Here is a 13,549-nt window from a genome sequence, read left to right on the forward strand (position 1 = left end):
GATTTTCTCTTGTTGGAGATGGTCAATGCCTGGCACTATGTGGCACTTGTCAGTCCAAGTTTCCAGCCTGAATTTTTATCCATTTATTCATGAAATGTGGACATCATTGGGTGGTCCAACATTTATTTCCCTTCCCTAGCTGCCCTTGGGAAAGTGGTGGTGAGTTGCCTTCTTGAACTTGAGGAATGGGTTAGGGTAGTGAGCTATCTGTCCCAGGAACAGAGAACTGAATTGAAAGACCTGTTACAGTGCTGTCAGGGCCTATGTAGCTTTAGAATGGGGAGGTCTAAGTACTTGAGGTTGACATAGGGAATGCTGTTCTGATAAAACAACACCCCTACAGGTTGAATCCTATCAAAGCAGCTCAGGTCCAGAAGGAAGTGGAAGCGATGCTCCAAAAGAACATCATAGAGACAAGTTCAAGCAAGTGGAGTTTGCCAATCGTGTTGGTTCCCAAACCTGATGGCACTCAATGATACTGCGCAGATTATGGGATGTCAATGCCATGACCAAACATGATTCATACACTACTCCAAGGCCGGAGGATTGTGTGTAAAAAGTAGGGCAGGCCATTTACATCACAAAGTTGGGCTTACTTCGCAGTTACAGGCAAGTATCCTTGCTCGAGAGAGTGAAAGAGGTTTCTGCTTTTATAACCCCAAATGTGCGACATCAATGTAAAGTAATGCCTTTTGGAATGAAAAATGCACCAAACACTTTGCAAAGGCTTATGAACAGAGTTGTTGCAGGACTGACTAATTGTGCCTCTACATAGGCAACTTAGTGATTTATAGGCATCCATGGGAAGATCACATGGAGCACTTGGCAGAGTTCTTTGAGAGACTACTGAGGACAATGTGGTCACAAACTTGGCAAAAACAGAATTTGCAAAGGCAGAAGTGGCATTCTTAGGGCACAACATTGGATATGGACAGATGACACAGAAGAACGTGAACATGAAGGCCATCGAAGAATTTCCAAGACTATCCTTGGACAAGGATGTGCTATGATTTTTAGCACTGACCAAGTTCTGCAGGAAATTTGCAGCAAACTTTAGTAACGTATTGGCACCGTTGACGAATTTGTTAAAAAAGAACATGAAATTTCAGTGGACAGAACAATGGCAGGAGACATTTGAGAATTTAAAAGCAGTGTTAACCACCTCACCAGATTTAGCAGCCTCAAATTTTTGAAACCCTTCAAAGTAAATGTTGACGCAAACGATGTAGGTCCTGGTGCTGTGTCGTTACAGGAGGATGATTGTGGCATTGAAAGGCCAATCACTTATTTTTCAGAAAACCTCAATCTCCACCAGAGAAAATATTCAACCATCATAAAAGAGTTATTGAGTTTGGTAATGGCATTACAACATCTTAGTGTTTACGTTGCAAACAGTGCATCAGAGACGATTTAGTATACTGATCACAATACTTCGACATTTCTGGAAAGATTTGAGGACAAGAACACCAGATTATTTCATTGGAGTCTCATGTTACAAGCATTTAATTTACAGATTGTACATATTGCAGGTCGTGAAAATATTATCACAGATGCTTTATCAAGAGCTTAAAACAAAAATGTTTGTTAAGTTAGAACTGGTAGTGTTCAATATAGAATTAGTATAAAATATTGGTAGTGTTCAATATAGAATTAGTATAAAATATGTAACACGAGATTAATGAGCTATGGATTGAGTAATATAAAAGAGTTGAGGTTTTAAAAGAACGAAACAAAGCCATCTTTTCAGAGTGATAGTTCATTTCTTTTCTTAAGGGGAGGTGTTGTGAATCTTGGGTAGAGTACTTGCAGATTGGGAGGCAGGAAGTTAACATTTTACAAACACCAAATTCTAAGGGGGAAAGCATTGTGTGATCCCTTTAAGAGATGATGTGCTTACTCTATGCTTAGAGGTGTAAAATAGATGTCTGTGAGCTGCAGCTTGAAAGTTTGCAAATACACAGAGAGTACCCGAATTGAAACATTTCTATCAAAAGGCCATACAGTTAGCAGGCGAAGCAGTAATTTTTACCATGACAATAGGATTTTGAATTTGCCAATCAATTTTAACCAGGCACTTAGATACCGTCACCAATTAAATTTAAATCTGATGGCCAACAACATCAGACCAAACCTATGTATGAAACTGATATGTCATCAAGGGTATAAAAAAAGAGCGTGGTTGGACAAAGACAGGAGAGCTAACTGCTATCTGCCAGAGTTAACAGCTCATAGCTCTCACAGTCTCCACTATGTCTTACAGAAAGCACTGTCTAAAGAATAAAGGTACCCATGGCACAACTAGTGAATATTCCTGATAGAAGAATCGACAGAGAAGGCCTTCCTGACGGAAGAATCAATGGGAAAGGCAAAGAACATTCTAAAAGACACATACCTAGCTGTAATTTTGAGAGGCTAAATTCTATTTTTATTTTGTAAAAGTGGGATTAGCATTTATTGGTACAGCATACCATTAGAAACATATTTAATTCGGGAATAGTTCGTAATTAGAAGGGATTTATTTGGTCTGTTAATAGTTTCGTTAATTTGGTCACTGTTAAGAGTTAGGTAAATAAATTACTACTTGTTGAAAGTTTTCAAGAATACTCAGAACTAGCAAAATTAGTGTAATATGGCGTCAACATTTATCCTCAGTTACTGCGTATGACAATTGTACAGAGGACATTCCTTTTTGCAAATCCTGTGGCACACATATGAGTTATCCCTTTCAGTGGAAGAATAGTAGAGTGGCAAGATAATTCTGTAATCTGAACAAAATCTTCTCTAAATCTATAACCTAGGAAGTCACCGTGTGAAACTAGCTCTTTCTCACATCATATTTGCTCCATTTGCACATCATTTTAAATCTATGATCCCTCAGATTTGTTTGTTTTCTCAGCTGTAATTGATTCACCCTGTCTTACTCTGTTCAGCCTGCTCATGACTTCTAAAACCCAATCATATCTCCTATTAAAGGAGCAGGAAAATTAATGTTTCAGGTCAGGACCCTTCTTCAGGAAAAGGTCTGACCGGTCTCCACACAATGACCAGCTTCAGGACGCAGACCCACTGCCATTTTGTCCCCATCACTTGGCAGGGATTGTCACTTTGACCGAAAAATGGGAATCGTGATTAAAGGTCAAAGACCCATTTGTGAAAAAGGGTCCCAACCTGAAACGTCAGCCTTCCTGTTCCACTGATGCTGCTTGGCCTGCAGTGTTCATCCAGGTCCACACCTTGTAATGTCAGATTCTCCAGCATCTGCAATTCCTACTATCTCTGGGCTCTATTACAGATGAAATCCAGGTTATTTTGCTTTGGCGATTGTTATTTGTTTTGTAGATTAGTTCTTTGACCGTTAATCATGATCCCATTTTTTTTCTGTCACAGTGACAATCCCTGTTCAGGCTGAGGGAGAAAAAGACATCTTTTGCTCTTTGACCTCAGCCTATCTGACGTCACGGCCCCTGCCAAGCGACGGGAACAAAATGGCGGCGGGTCCGTGTCATGAAGCCGGTCAGACCCCCAGGGCCGGTCAGTACATGACGTCCATCTTCCTGGGGTTTGCTGTTCTCTTGCTGAGCCGCTACCTCCTGAAGCGCAGGGCCCGGGAGCAGTGCAGGTTACCCCCGGGGCCACCGTGCTGGCCCCTCATCGGCTTGCTGCTCTCTTTGGTCTGGAGGCCTGGCTCCGGAACCCGGCTCCCGCCGCATTTATACTTCACCGCCCTCGGCAAGACCTATGGAGAAATCTGCAGACTGTACCTGGGCAGACAGCTCATAATAATTCTCAATGGATTCCACATGGTCAGAGATGCGCTGCAGCATCACGCCGAGGTGTTCTCGGACAGACCCACCATTCCTCTGATCACCATCATAACCAAGCGTAAAGGTTAGAGATACAGAGGGCACCGACTGGACAGGCGGTGGCATAGCAGTAAATGTAACTGGCCGTATAAACCAGATATTTGGGTCGAGGAATATGAATTCAAATCCCACCCATGATGAAGTTTGAATTCAATATATTTTGAATTTAAAAAAAACTAGTTGGAAAATATCCTACCCACCAGAAAATTTGATGTGTTCAAGCCTCCATTGTCTTACCAGACCATAGAACTGCTCTCTGAGTGGAGAGAGATGACTGGTGGTGATTTACTGTGAAGACCACCACACCTTAGGTGAGGGGAGAGGTTGAGGAGGAGAGTCCTTCATTGGTAACATCAGCTGATGAGGGAATTTTACACATGTCATCACAACACTTTGCAAACCAACTGCCCAGCTAACTGAGCTAAACTGATGTAGTTAGTGGTCTGGCTAACCTATGACACCTGACTCATGGTGATGTGACTTACATAATTGAGAGGGCAACCAAGGAACTCCACCTGTTTTGAGGAAAGACAAGACAGTTGGCTATGGTAGAGAGCAGCAACTGGTTGACAAGAGTGGGAGCACTTATTGATTTAAATATTAAAATGTGCATTGAGTGCACTAAAAGCTGGAAATAAGTCCAGAAACATTTGAGAAGAGAAAAGCAAAGTCCACTTTTTAGAACTGGTAAAAGAGCTGTAATGTGTTTAAAGAAATATAGAGACAGGAAAGGGAGTGAGCTGGGTGGGGTGGGGGTAGAGAGGAAGAACAATGAGAAAGATCAAAAGGACAAAGACAAGGAGACTAACTGATATGTGGGTGACTGCAGGGTAGAGATCATGCTATGTGATAAGTAAAACAAAAGATGGGTATAAAGGAGCTGTTAATGGCAGAATTATTTAAACAGCTGCTGTGGAAAACTTGTAGCGGCATTGAAAATAATCTGAAATTGCTGAACAGAAATTCATGAAAATTAAGTACCAATCAAGGTATTTACAGGAACTGCAGATGCTGGAGAATCTGAGATAACAAGGTGTAGATCTGAGATAACGGGAACTGCAGATGCTGGAGAATTCCAAGATAATAAAATGTGAGGCTGGATGAACACAGGAGGCCAAGCAGCATCTCAGGAGCACAAAAGCTGACGTTTCGGGCCTAGACCCTTCATCAGAGAGGGGGATGGGGAGAGGGAACTGGAATAAATAGGGAGAGACGGGGAGGCGGACCGAAGATGGAGAGCAAAGAAGATAGGTGGAGAGAGTGTAGGTGGGGAGGTAGGGAGGGGATAGGTCAGTCCAGGGAAGACGGACAGGTCAAGGAGGTGGGATGAGGTTAGTAGGTAGCTGGGGGTGCGGCTTGGGGTGGGAGGAAGGGATGGGTGAGAGGAAGAACCGGTTAGGGAGGCAGAGACAGGTTGGACTGGTTTTGGGATGCAGTGGGTGGGGGGGAAGAGCTGGGCTGGTTGTGTGGTGCAGTGGCGGGAGGGGACGAACTGGGCTGGTTTAGGGATGCTGGAATACACCTCCTCCCACCCACCCTCCTGCAAAAATTCCATCCCCTATTCCCAATTCCTCCGCCTCCGCCGCATCTGCTCCCACGATAAGACATTCCACTCCCGCACATCCCAGATGTCCAAGTTCTTTAAGGACCGCAACTTTCCCCCCACAGTGATCGAGAACGCCCTTGACCGCGTCTCCCGTATTTCCCGCAACACATCCCTCACACCCCGCCCCCGCCACAACCGCCCCAAGAGGATCCCCCTCGTTCTCACACACCACCCCACCAACCTCCGGATACAACGCATTATCCTCCGACACTTCCGCCATTTACAATCCGACCCCACCACCCAAGACATTTTTCCATCCCCTCCCCTGTCAGCTTTCCGGAGAGACCACTCTCTCCGTGACTCCCTTGTTCGCTCCACACTGCCCTCCAACCCCACCACACCCGGCACCTTCCCCTGCAACCGCAGGAAATGCTACACTTGCCCCCACACCTCCTCCCTCACCCCCATCCCAGGCCCCAAGATGACATTCCACATTAAGCAGAGGTTCACCTGCACATCTGCCAATGTGGTATACTGCATCCACTGTACCCGGTGCGGCTTCCTCTACATTGGGGAAACCAAGCGGAGGCTTGGGGACCGCTTTGCAGAACACCTCCGCTCAGTTCGCAACAAACAACTGCACCTCCCAGTCGCAAACCATTTCCACTCCCCCTCCCATTCTCTAGATGACATGTCCATCATGGGCCTCCTGCACTGCCACAATGATGCCACCCGAAGGTTGCAGGAACAGCAACTCATATTCCGCCTGGGAACCCTGCAGCCATATGGTATCAATGTGGACTTCACCAGTTTCAAAATCTCCCCTTCCCCTACTGCATCCCTAAACCAGCCCAGTTCGTCCCCTCCCCCCACTGCACCACACAACCAGCCCAGCTCTTCCCCCCCACCCACTGCATCCCAAAACCAGTCCAACCTGTCTCTGCCTCCCTAACCGGTTCTTCCTCTCACCCATCCCTTCCTCCCACCCCAAGCCGCACCCCCAGCTACCTACTAACCTCATCCCACCTCCTTGACCTGTCCATCTTCCCTGGACTGACCTATCCCCTCCCTACCTCCCCACCTACACTCTCTCCACCTATCTTCTTTACTCTCCATCTTCGGTCCGCCTCCCCCTCTCTCCCTATTTATTCCAGTTCCCTCTCCCCATCCCCCTCTGATGAAGGGTCTAGGCCCGAAACGTCAGCTTTTGTGCTCCTGAGATGCTGCTTGGCCTGCTGTGTTCATCCAGCCTCACATTTTATTAAGGTGTGGATCTGGATGAACACAGGCCAAGCAGCATCAGAGGAGCAGATTTGGTATGGTGATGCTGCCCCTAACAAGGATATGTCGAACACTTGATGTTGCTTGTGAATAAAGTAAATTTAATGGAATCTTATGAAATATTTTTCAATGGGCATGATATAAAGAGATAAAATTTCTTGAAGCAGACAACAGTCCATTTTCCTCTAATGACTGTTAACAAGTTATATTTTGATAAAATGGCATTTTTTAAATCTGCATGATTTTGTTATTTGCTGTATAGTTAGCTTTAAATAAAACAAGAATTACACCCCATAGCCAGTTATGTAATTTTAATAGGTCCTACAATATTGTTCCAGATACTAGATTAATGTTTCATGAATTGAATATTCATTGCGACCTGATATCTGACTTCCTCAGAGGAATGTGCAATTATTTTTATGCTGCGTGCTTTTTGATTATTGACTCTTAAGGGCAGCATGGTGGCTCAGTGGTTAGCACTGCTCCCTCACAGCACCAGGGATCCGGGTTTGAGTCTACCCTTGGGCCACTGTCTATCCATGTGGAGTTTGCACATTCTCCCCGTGTCTGGGTTTCCTCCAGGTGCTCGAGTTTCCTCTCACATTCCATAGATGTGCAGGCTAGGTGGATTGGCCATGCTAAATTGCCCATAATGTTCAGGGATGTGCCGATTAGCTGGGTTATAAGGTCTTGGTGGGATACTCTGAGGGTTGGTGTGGACTTGTTGGGCTGACGGGCCTGTTTCCACACTGTAGGGATTCTATGAAAAAAAGGGAATCTTAAAGTAAGAAAGTGAAGCAAGACCGAAATGCAAAATGATTTAAAAACAACAAAGGAAACTGAGGGAGAAATATTCAGTGGTATGTTGCAAGACTCGATCATCTGCTGTGCAAAATGAGATTTTTAATTTGGCTTTGCAACTATAGGGCAGTACTCGGTGAAATGTCCAGGGCTTCCTAACTAGGAAAGGCAGAAATTGGAAAGAAGAAAGACTGCGAGTGGCATTCATTTACCTCTATTTGTATAGCATAGGAAGTCTGAAATGAAAATAGAAATTCCAAAATGATCATAAAATAATTGGAACATAAAGCACTATACAGTTTGTGCAGGTGAAAAGACAACAAAAGCAAGGTTCTCCATGGGATAAAAAGCGTAGCAAAAGCACCTTCATCTAACCAAAAATCCCAAAGTGTAGAAAAAGAAACTAAAATTCCATCACCTTACAGACTTGATGAGGACAGCATTTGCCCTCACCCACCACCTGCTGCAAACATTTTGGTGGTTTCCTGAAAACTCAAAATTGATAAAGTAGCATTGTACAAAATCACAAGGTAGTTTACAGAGCAGATTAGGATCAATTTTTTGTGAAACTAAATTCTGTGATGACTTGGTGTCATAATCGTTTGAAGAGAGTACTATGGGGGCAGATGTTAGTCATGTCTGGAATTATTGCTTCATGTATAGACATAGCAGTCACAAGTATTGTTACTGCTCAGCCTGGTTGCTGAGCATGGCTTCTGTCAAAGGCTAACTGTCCTTCCATGGTTAGGTTAAGGAGTGGAAGGTACCTTGTTTCACTCTTGTAATTTAGATCACATGAACATTTGGGAGAGGGTGAAGGGAAAGAAATAGTGCAAAGGCGTATTACAATTGAGTAAAGGTAACTGCAAAGACATGAGGGAGAACCCGGCAGAATTGATTGGAAGGAGAGCAGGGAAAAGAATAGAATGATGGAGCAGTAATGGCAGGAGTGATTGGGAATAATTTGGGAAGTATGGCAGGAAGAGGAAATGTACTAAGGGGAAGATGAGGCAACCAAGGCTGACAAGGGAAGTCAGGGACAGCATAAATGCAAAAGAAAAATCATACAGTGTAGTGAAGATCAGTAGGAAACCAGTGGATTAGAAAGTCTTTAACCAGCAGAAGGGAACTAAACAAATATTAAGTGGGGGGGCAGGGGAGAAATAAGTGGGCAAGCTGGCTAGTAATATAAAAAGATATATAACAGACAAGGGTGGACATTGAACTGCTGAAAAATGAGGTTGGAGAAGTAGCAGTGGGGAACAAAGAAATGGCAAAGGAACTGAAAAATACTTTGCATCAGTCTTCATGATGGAAGATACCGGAAGCATACCAGAACTTTGAGAGAGTCAGGAAGGCAGAGGAGAGAGTAGTGGCCATCACTAATGAAAAGGTGGATAAATCACCTGGACTACACCTTAAGGCACTGAAGACAATAGATGAGGAGATTATAGAGGCGTCGGCCATGACCTTTTAGGAATGACCGGAGGCAGGGAGGGTCCCAGAGCACTGGAAAATGATTAGTTATCACCCCTGTTTAAGAAGGGAGAGAGGCAGAAGTGGGTAATTGTAGTCTGGTTAGTCCAGACTTGATCGTTGGTAAGATTTTAGAGTCCATTATTAAGGATCAGATTGTGGAGCTCTCGGAAGCACGTGATAAAATAGAGCTGGGTCAACGTGGCTTCATCAAGGGAAGGTCATTCCTGACACATCTATTTGAATTCTTTGAAGAGGTAATGAGCAAGTTAGAGAAAGGAGAGCCAGGAGATATGATCGGTTTGGATTTCCAGGAGGCCTTTGACAAGGTACTACACAGGATGTCAATAGCTCTGATAAGAGCCCACAGTGTTAAGAGAAAGGCACTGGCATAGAAAAAGGATTGGTTGACTGGCAGAAGGCAGAGATTGGAGTTAAAGGAGTCTGTTTCTAAACGGCAACTGGTGACTAGTAGACTTCTGCAGAGGTCAGTGTTGCAGCTTCAAATATTCATGTTATATATTAATAATCTGGACAAAGGAACTGATGGCATTGTTGCTAAGTTTGCAGCTGATACAAAGATTGGTAGAGGAAACAGAGTGTTGAGGAGGCAGGAGGCTGCAGAAGGACCAGGACAGGCTAAATAGCAGATGAAAGACAATATGAGAAAGTCTGAGGTTATGCTGGGAGGAAGAAAAGAAGTGTAGATTATTTTCAAAGTGTGGAAAGGCTTCAGAAATCTGAAGTACAAAATAGACTTAGTCCTAGCTCAGGATTCACTTCAGGTTAAGATACAGATTCAATTGGTGGTTACGTAGGCAAATGCAAAGTCAGCATTCACTTTGAGAGGGCGAGAATGCAACAGCAGGGAGTATTTCTCAGGCATTTGGAATATCATGAACAATTTTGCACGCCATATCTAAGGAAGGATGTGCTGGCCTTGGAGGAGGTCCTCAGGCAGTTTACAAGAATGATCCTGGGGATGAAGGGCTTTTCGTACAAAGAGTGGTTGAGGACTCTGGATACGCACACAATAGTGTATAGAAGGATGATGGAGGTGGGGTTATGCAGAAAAACCTCATTAAAACATTCAGAATAGTGAGAGGCCTGGATAGACTGGAAATGGATCAGTGATAATGGGAACTGCAGATGCTGGAGAATCCAAGATAATAAAGTGTGAAGCTGGATGAACACAGCAGGCCAAGCAGCATCTCAGGAGCACAAAAGCTGACGTTTCTGGCCTAGACCCTTCATCAGAGAGCTCTCTGATGAAGGGTCTAGGCCTGAAACGTCAGCTTTTGTGCTCCTGAGATGCTGCTTGGCCTGCTGTGTTCATCCAGCTTCACACTTTATTATCTTAGACTGGAAATGGAAATGTTTTCACTAGTAGAGGCAAGGACTCGAGGGCAGAGTCTTAGATTGAAGGAATGACCCTTTGGAATTGAAATGAAGAGAAATTTCTTCAGCCAAAGGGGCAAGGTGGTGAACCCGTGGAACTCATTATCACAGAGGCTGTGGAGACCAAGCCATTAAGCATCTTTAAGACAGAATAGGTTCTAGATTAGTAGGGGGATCAAGGCATATGGGGAGAAGGCAAGAGGATGGGCCTGAGAAGCATGTCAGCCATGACCGTATGGCAGAGCAGACTCATTCGGCTGAATGGCCTAATTTTGCTCCTGTGTTTTATGGTCTTATGTGTTTGAAATTATGCAATATTGTGTTATTTGTAGAATTGTTGTGTCCTGTGGTGGTACATCTTAAATGTACTGTGCTACACAGTGAGGTATTAATTCATAATTATAGTCCAGCTGTGTTCTAATTTGAAATCCCAACACACAGTCTGTTTCCTTCCGCAGACTGAGATTCCTGCAAATCCTAGAAGTACCTGGATAGCCTGCATGGGACTTGATAATGTAATTTTCGTTGACACTTTGGGTTAGTAGTATGATGGTGCTGAATAATTAGAGTTGTCATCTACAGTTCAAACATAACAGCCTTTTTGTATTTATTAGTGGAGATTGCATAGAGCAATATGACAACAGAGAGCAGAAGACCTCTACTTTTATATTCAGGACTATATTTCTTTAGCATACAGTAAACGTTGGCACTCAAACATACGTGGAAAATAATGGAAATAGATCAGGCAGCTTCTGCAGAGAGAAAAATAAACTTATTATTTCAACCTGGTGACCTTTTTGTTCAATATATATTTCAGCATAGGCTGGTAGTATGTATGTAGATTTGGGAGAAATTGTTCCTTATTGCACGACAGAATTAAAAAAGATGTAGGCAGCCTCCAGAAGTTCCTTTATGGACTTGTTCATAACATTGCTGCAGACCCTAAAAACCTGGCTGATATTCAGCCCGTTTTTTTTATTCGTTTGTGGGATGTGAGCATCACTGGCTGACCAACATTTATTGCCCATCCCTAGCTGGCCTTAAGAAGGTGGTGGTGTGCTGCCTTCTTGAACAGCTGCAGTCCACCTGCTGTGGGTTGATTCACAATGCTATGAGGGAGGGAACTACAGGATTTTGACCCAGCAACAGTGAAGGAACGGCAATATATTTCCAAGTCAGGATGGTGACTGGCTTGGACGGGAACTTCAAGGTGGTGGTTTTCCCATACATCTGCTGCCCTTGTCCTTCCGGATGGAAGTGGTCATGGGTTTGGAAGGTGCTGTCTGAGGATGTTTAGTGAATTTCTGCAGTGCATCTTGTAGATAGTATACACTGCTGCTACTGACCATCACTGTTGAGGGAGTGGATGTAGTGCCAATCAAGCAAGCTGCTTTATCCTGGATGGCATCAAGCTTCTTAAGTGTGTTTGGGGCTGCATTCATCCAGGCAAATGGGGAGTATTTCATCATAGTCCTGACTTGTGCCTTATAGATGGTGGACAGATTTTGAGGAATCAGGGGGTGAGTTACTTGCCGCTGTATTCCTAACCTCTGACTTGTTCTTGTAACCTCTGTGTTTATATGGTGAGTCCAGTTCAGTTTCTGGTCAATGATAACCTCCAGGATGTTGATAGTGGGGGATTCAGTGATGGTAACACCATTGAATGGCAAGGGTTGATGCGGTTAGATTGTCTCTTATTGGTGATGGTCATAGCCTGGCAATGTGGCACAAATGTTGCTTGCCACTTATTAGCCCAAGCTTTGTTATTGTCCACATTTTGCATTTGAACATGGACTGCTTCAGTATCTGAGGTGTCATGAACAGTGCTAAACATTTTACAATCATCAGCAAACATCCGCACTTCTGACCTTATGATGAAGGGAAGGTCATTGATGAAGCAGCTGAAGATGGCTCGGCATAGGACATTACCCTGAGGAACTTCCTGTAGAGATTTTCTGGAGCTGAGGTGACTGACGTCCAACAACCATGACCATTTTCGAAGGAATGACTCCCAACTACCGGCCAGTTTGCCTCCTGTACCCATTAATTCCAGTTTTGCTAGGGCTCCTTGATGCCACATTCGATCGAATGCAGCCTTGATATCAAGGACTTTCACTCCACTTCTGGAATTCGGCTCTTGTCCATGTTTGAACCAGGGCTGTAATGAGGTCAGGAGCTGAGTGGCCCTGGCGGGACCCAAACTGGGTGAAACTGAGCAGGTTATTGCCGAGCAGGTACTGCTTGATAACACTGATAACGACACCTACCATCACTTTATTGATAATGAGAGTAGACTGATGGAGTGGTAATTGGCCATTTTGGATTTTTCCTGCTTTTTATGTACAGGACATACCTGGGCAATTTTCCACATTTTGGGTAGAGACCAATGTTGTAACTATATGGAAACAGCTTGGCTACAGGAGTGGCAAGTTCTGGAGCAAAAGTCTTTAGTACTGTTGCTGCAGCGATATCAGAACCAGCAGTCTTTGCCGTATCCAGTGTCTGCAACAGTTTCTTGATACCACATGGAGTGAATTGAATTGGCTGACAACTGGAGCCTGGAGACCGCTGGAGGAATGGATCATCCATTTGGCACTTCTGGCTGAAGATTGCTACTAAAGCTTCAGCCTTCTCATTTGCAGTGATGTGCTGGACTCTTTCGTCATTGAGGATGGGGATATTATTGCAGCTTCCTCCTCCAGTGAGTTGTTTAATCGTCCTCCAGCATTCACAACTGGATGTGGCAGAACTATTATCTGATTTGTTGGTTGTAGGATCACTTAGCTCTATCACTTGCTGCTTATGCTTTTTGATAATGTTCTTTGAGTGTGGTCTTAAGACAGGTATTAGGACCTTCATTTTCATATTTAAGGTGTCTAATTTAGGTAGGTGCACTGAACAATTGGAAGTTGCTGGCTCCACGTTTCAAAGCGTGTAGTTTCCATTGGATTGTAAACACAAGAAATGTTTTGTTTGAAAAAACATGAAAAGGGGAACGATTTCAGCCCACTGTTTCCCTACATATTTTTTGCAATGATATTGGTAATAATGTCAGTGAATACTCTTATACAAATAATCAGAGTGTAAAGGTGTGGTAACAATCAACTGACGTCATGTGCAATCTTTAATAAATGTCAGCACTGTGCTGAATGTAAGTTCATTTGTTGGAATACCTCCCACTTCT

General features: G+C 43.9%; 1 protein-coding gene across 5 annotated transcripts in view; it reads left to right on the forward strand.

Annotated features, from left to right (window-relative positions):
* Positions 1 to 3,464: 3,464 nt before the first annotated feature.
* Positions 3,465 to 13,549, forward strand: part of LOC125458313 (cytochrome P450 2U1) — a 29,289-nt gene continuing 19,204 nt past the window's right edge. For all 5 annotated transcript variants that reach the window (XR_007248808.2, XM_048543502.2, XM_048543503.2 and 2 more), the window contains exon 1: positions 3,465 to 3,888. Coding sequence is in view for 4 of the 5 variants with exons in the window: in XM_048543502.2 (XP_048399459.1) it covers positions 3,486 to 3,888 (403 nt within the window). In the remaining variant the exon portion in view is untranslated. The remainder of the gene's footprint in view (positions 3,889 to 13,549) is intronic.

Source organism: Stegostoma tigrinum, chromosome 13, assembly GCF_030684315.1.
Source record: "Stegostoma tigrinum isolate sSteTig4 chromosome 13, sSteTig4.hap1, whole genome shotgun sequence".
NCBI lineage: Eukaryota > Metazoa > Chordata > Chondrichthyes > Orectolobiformes > Stegostomatidae > Stegostoma > Stegostoma tigrinum.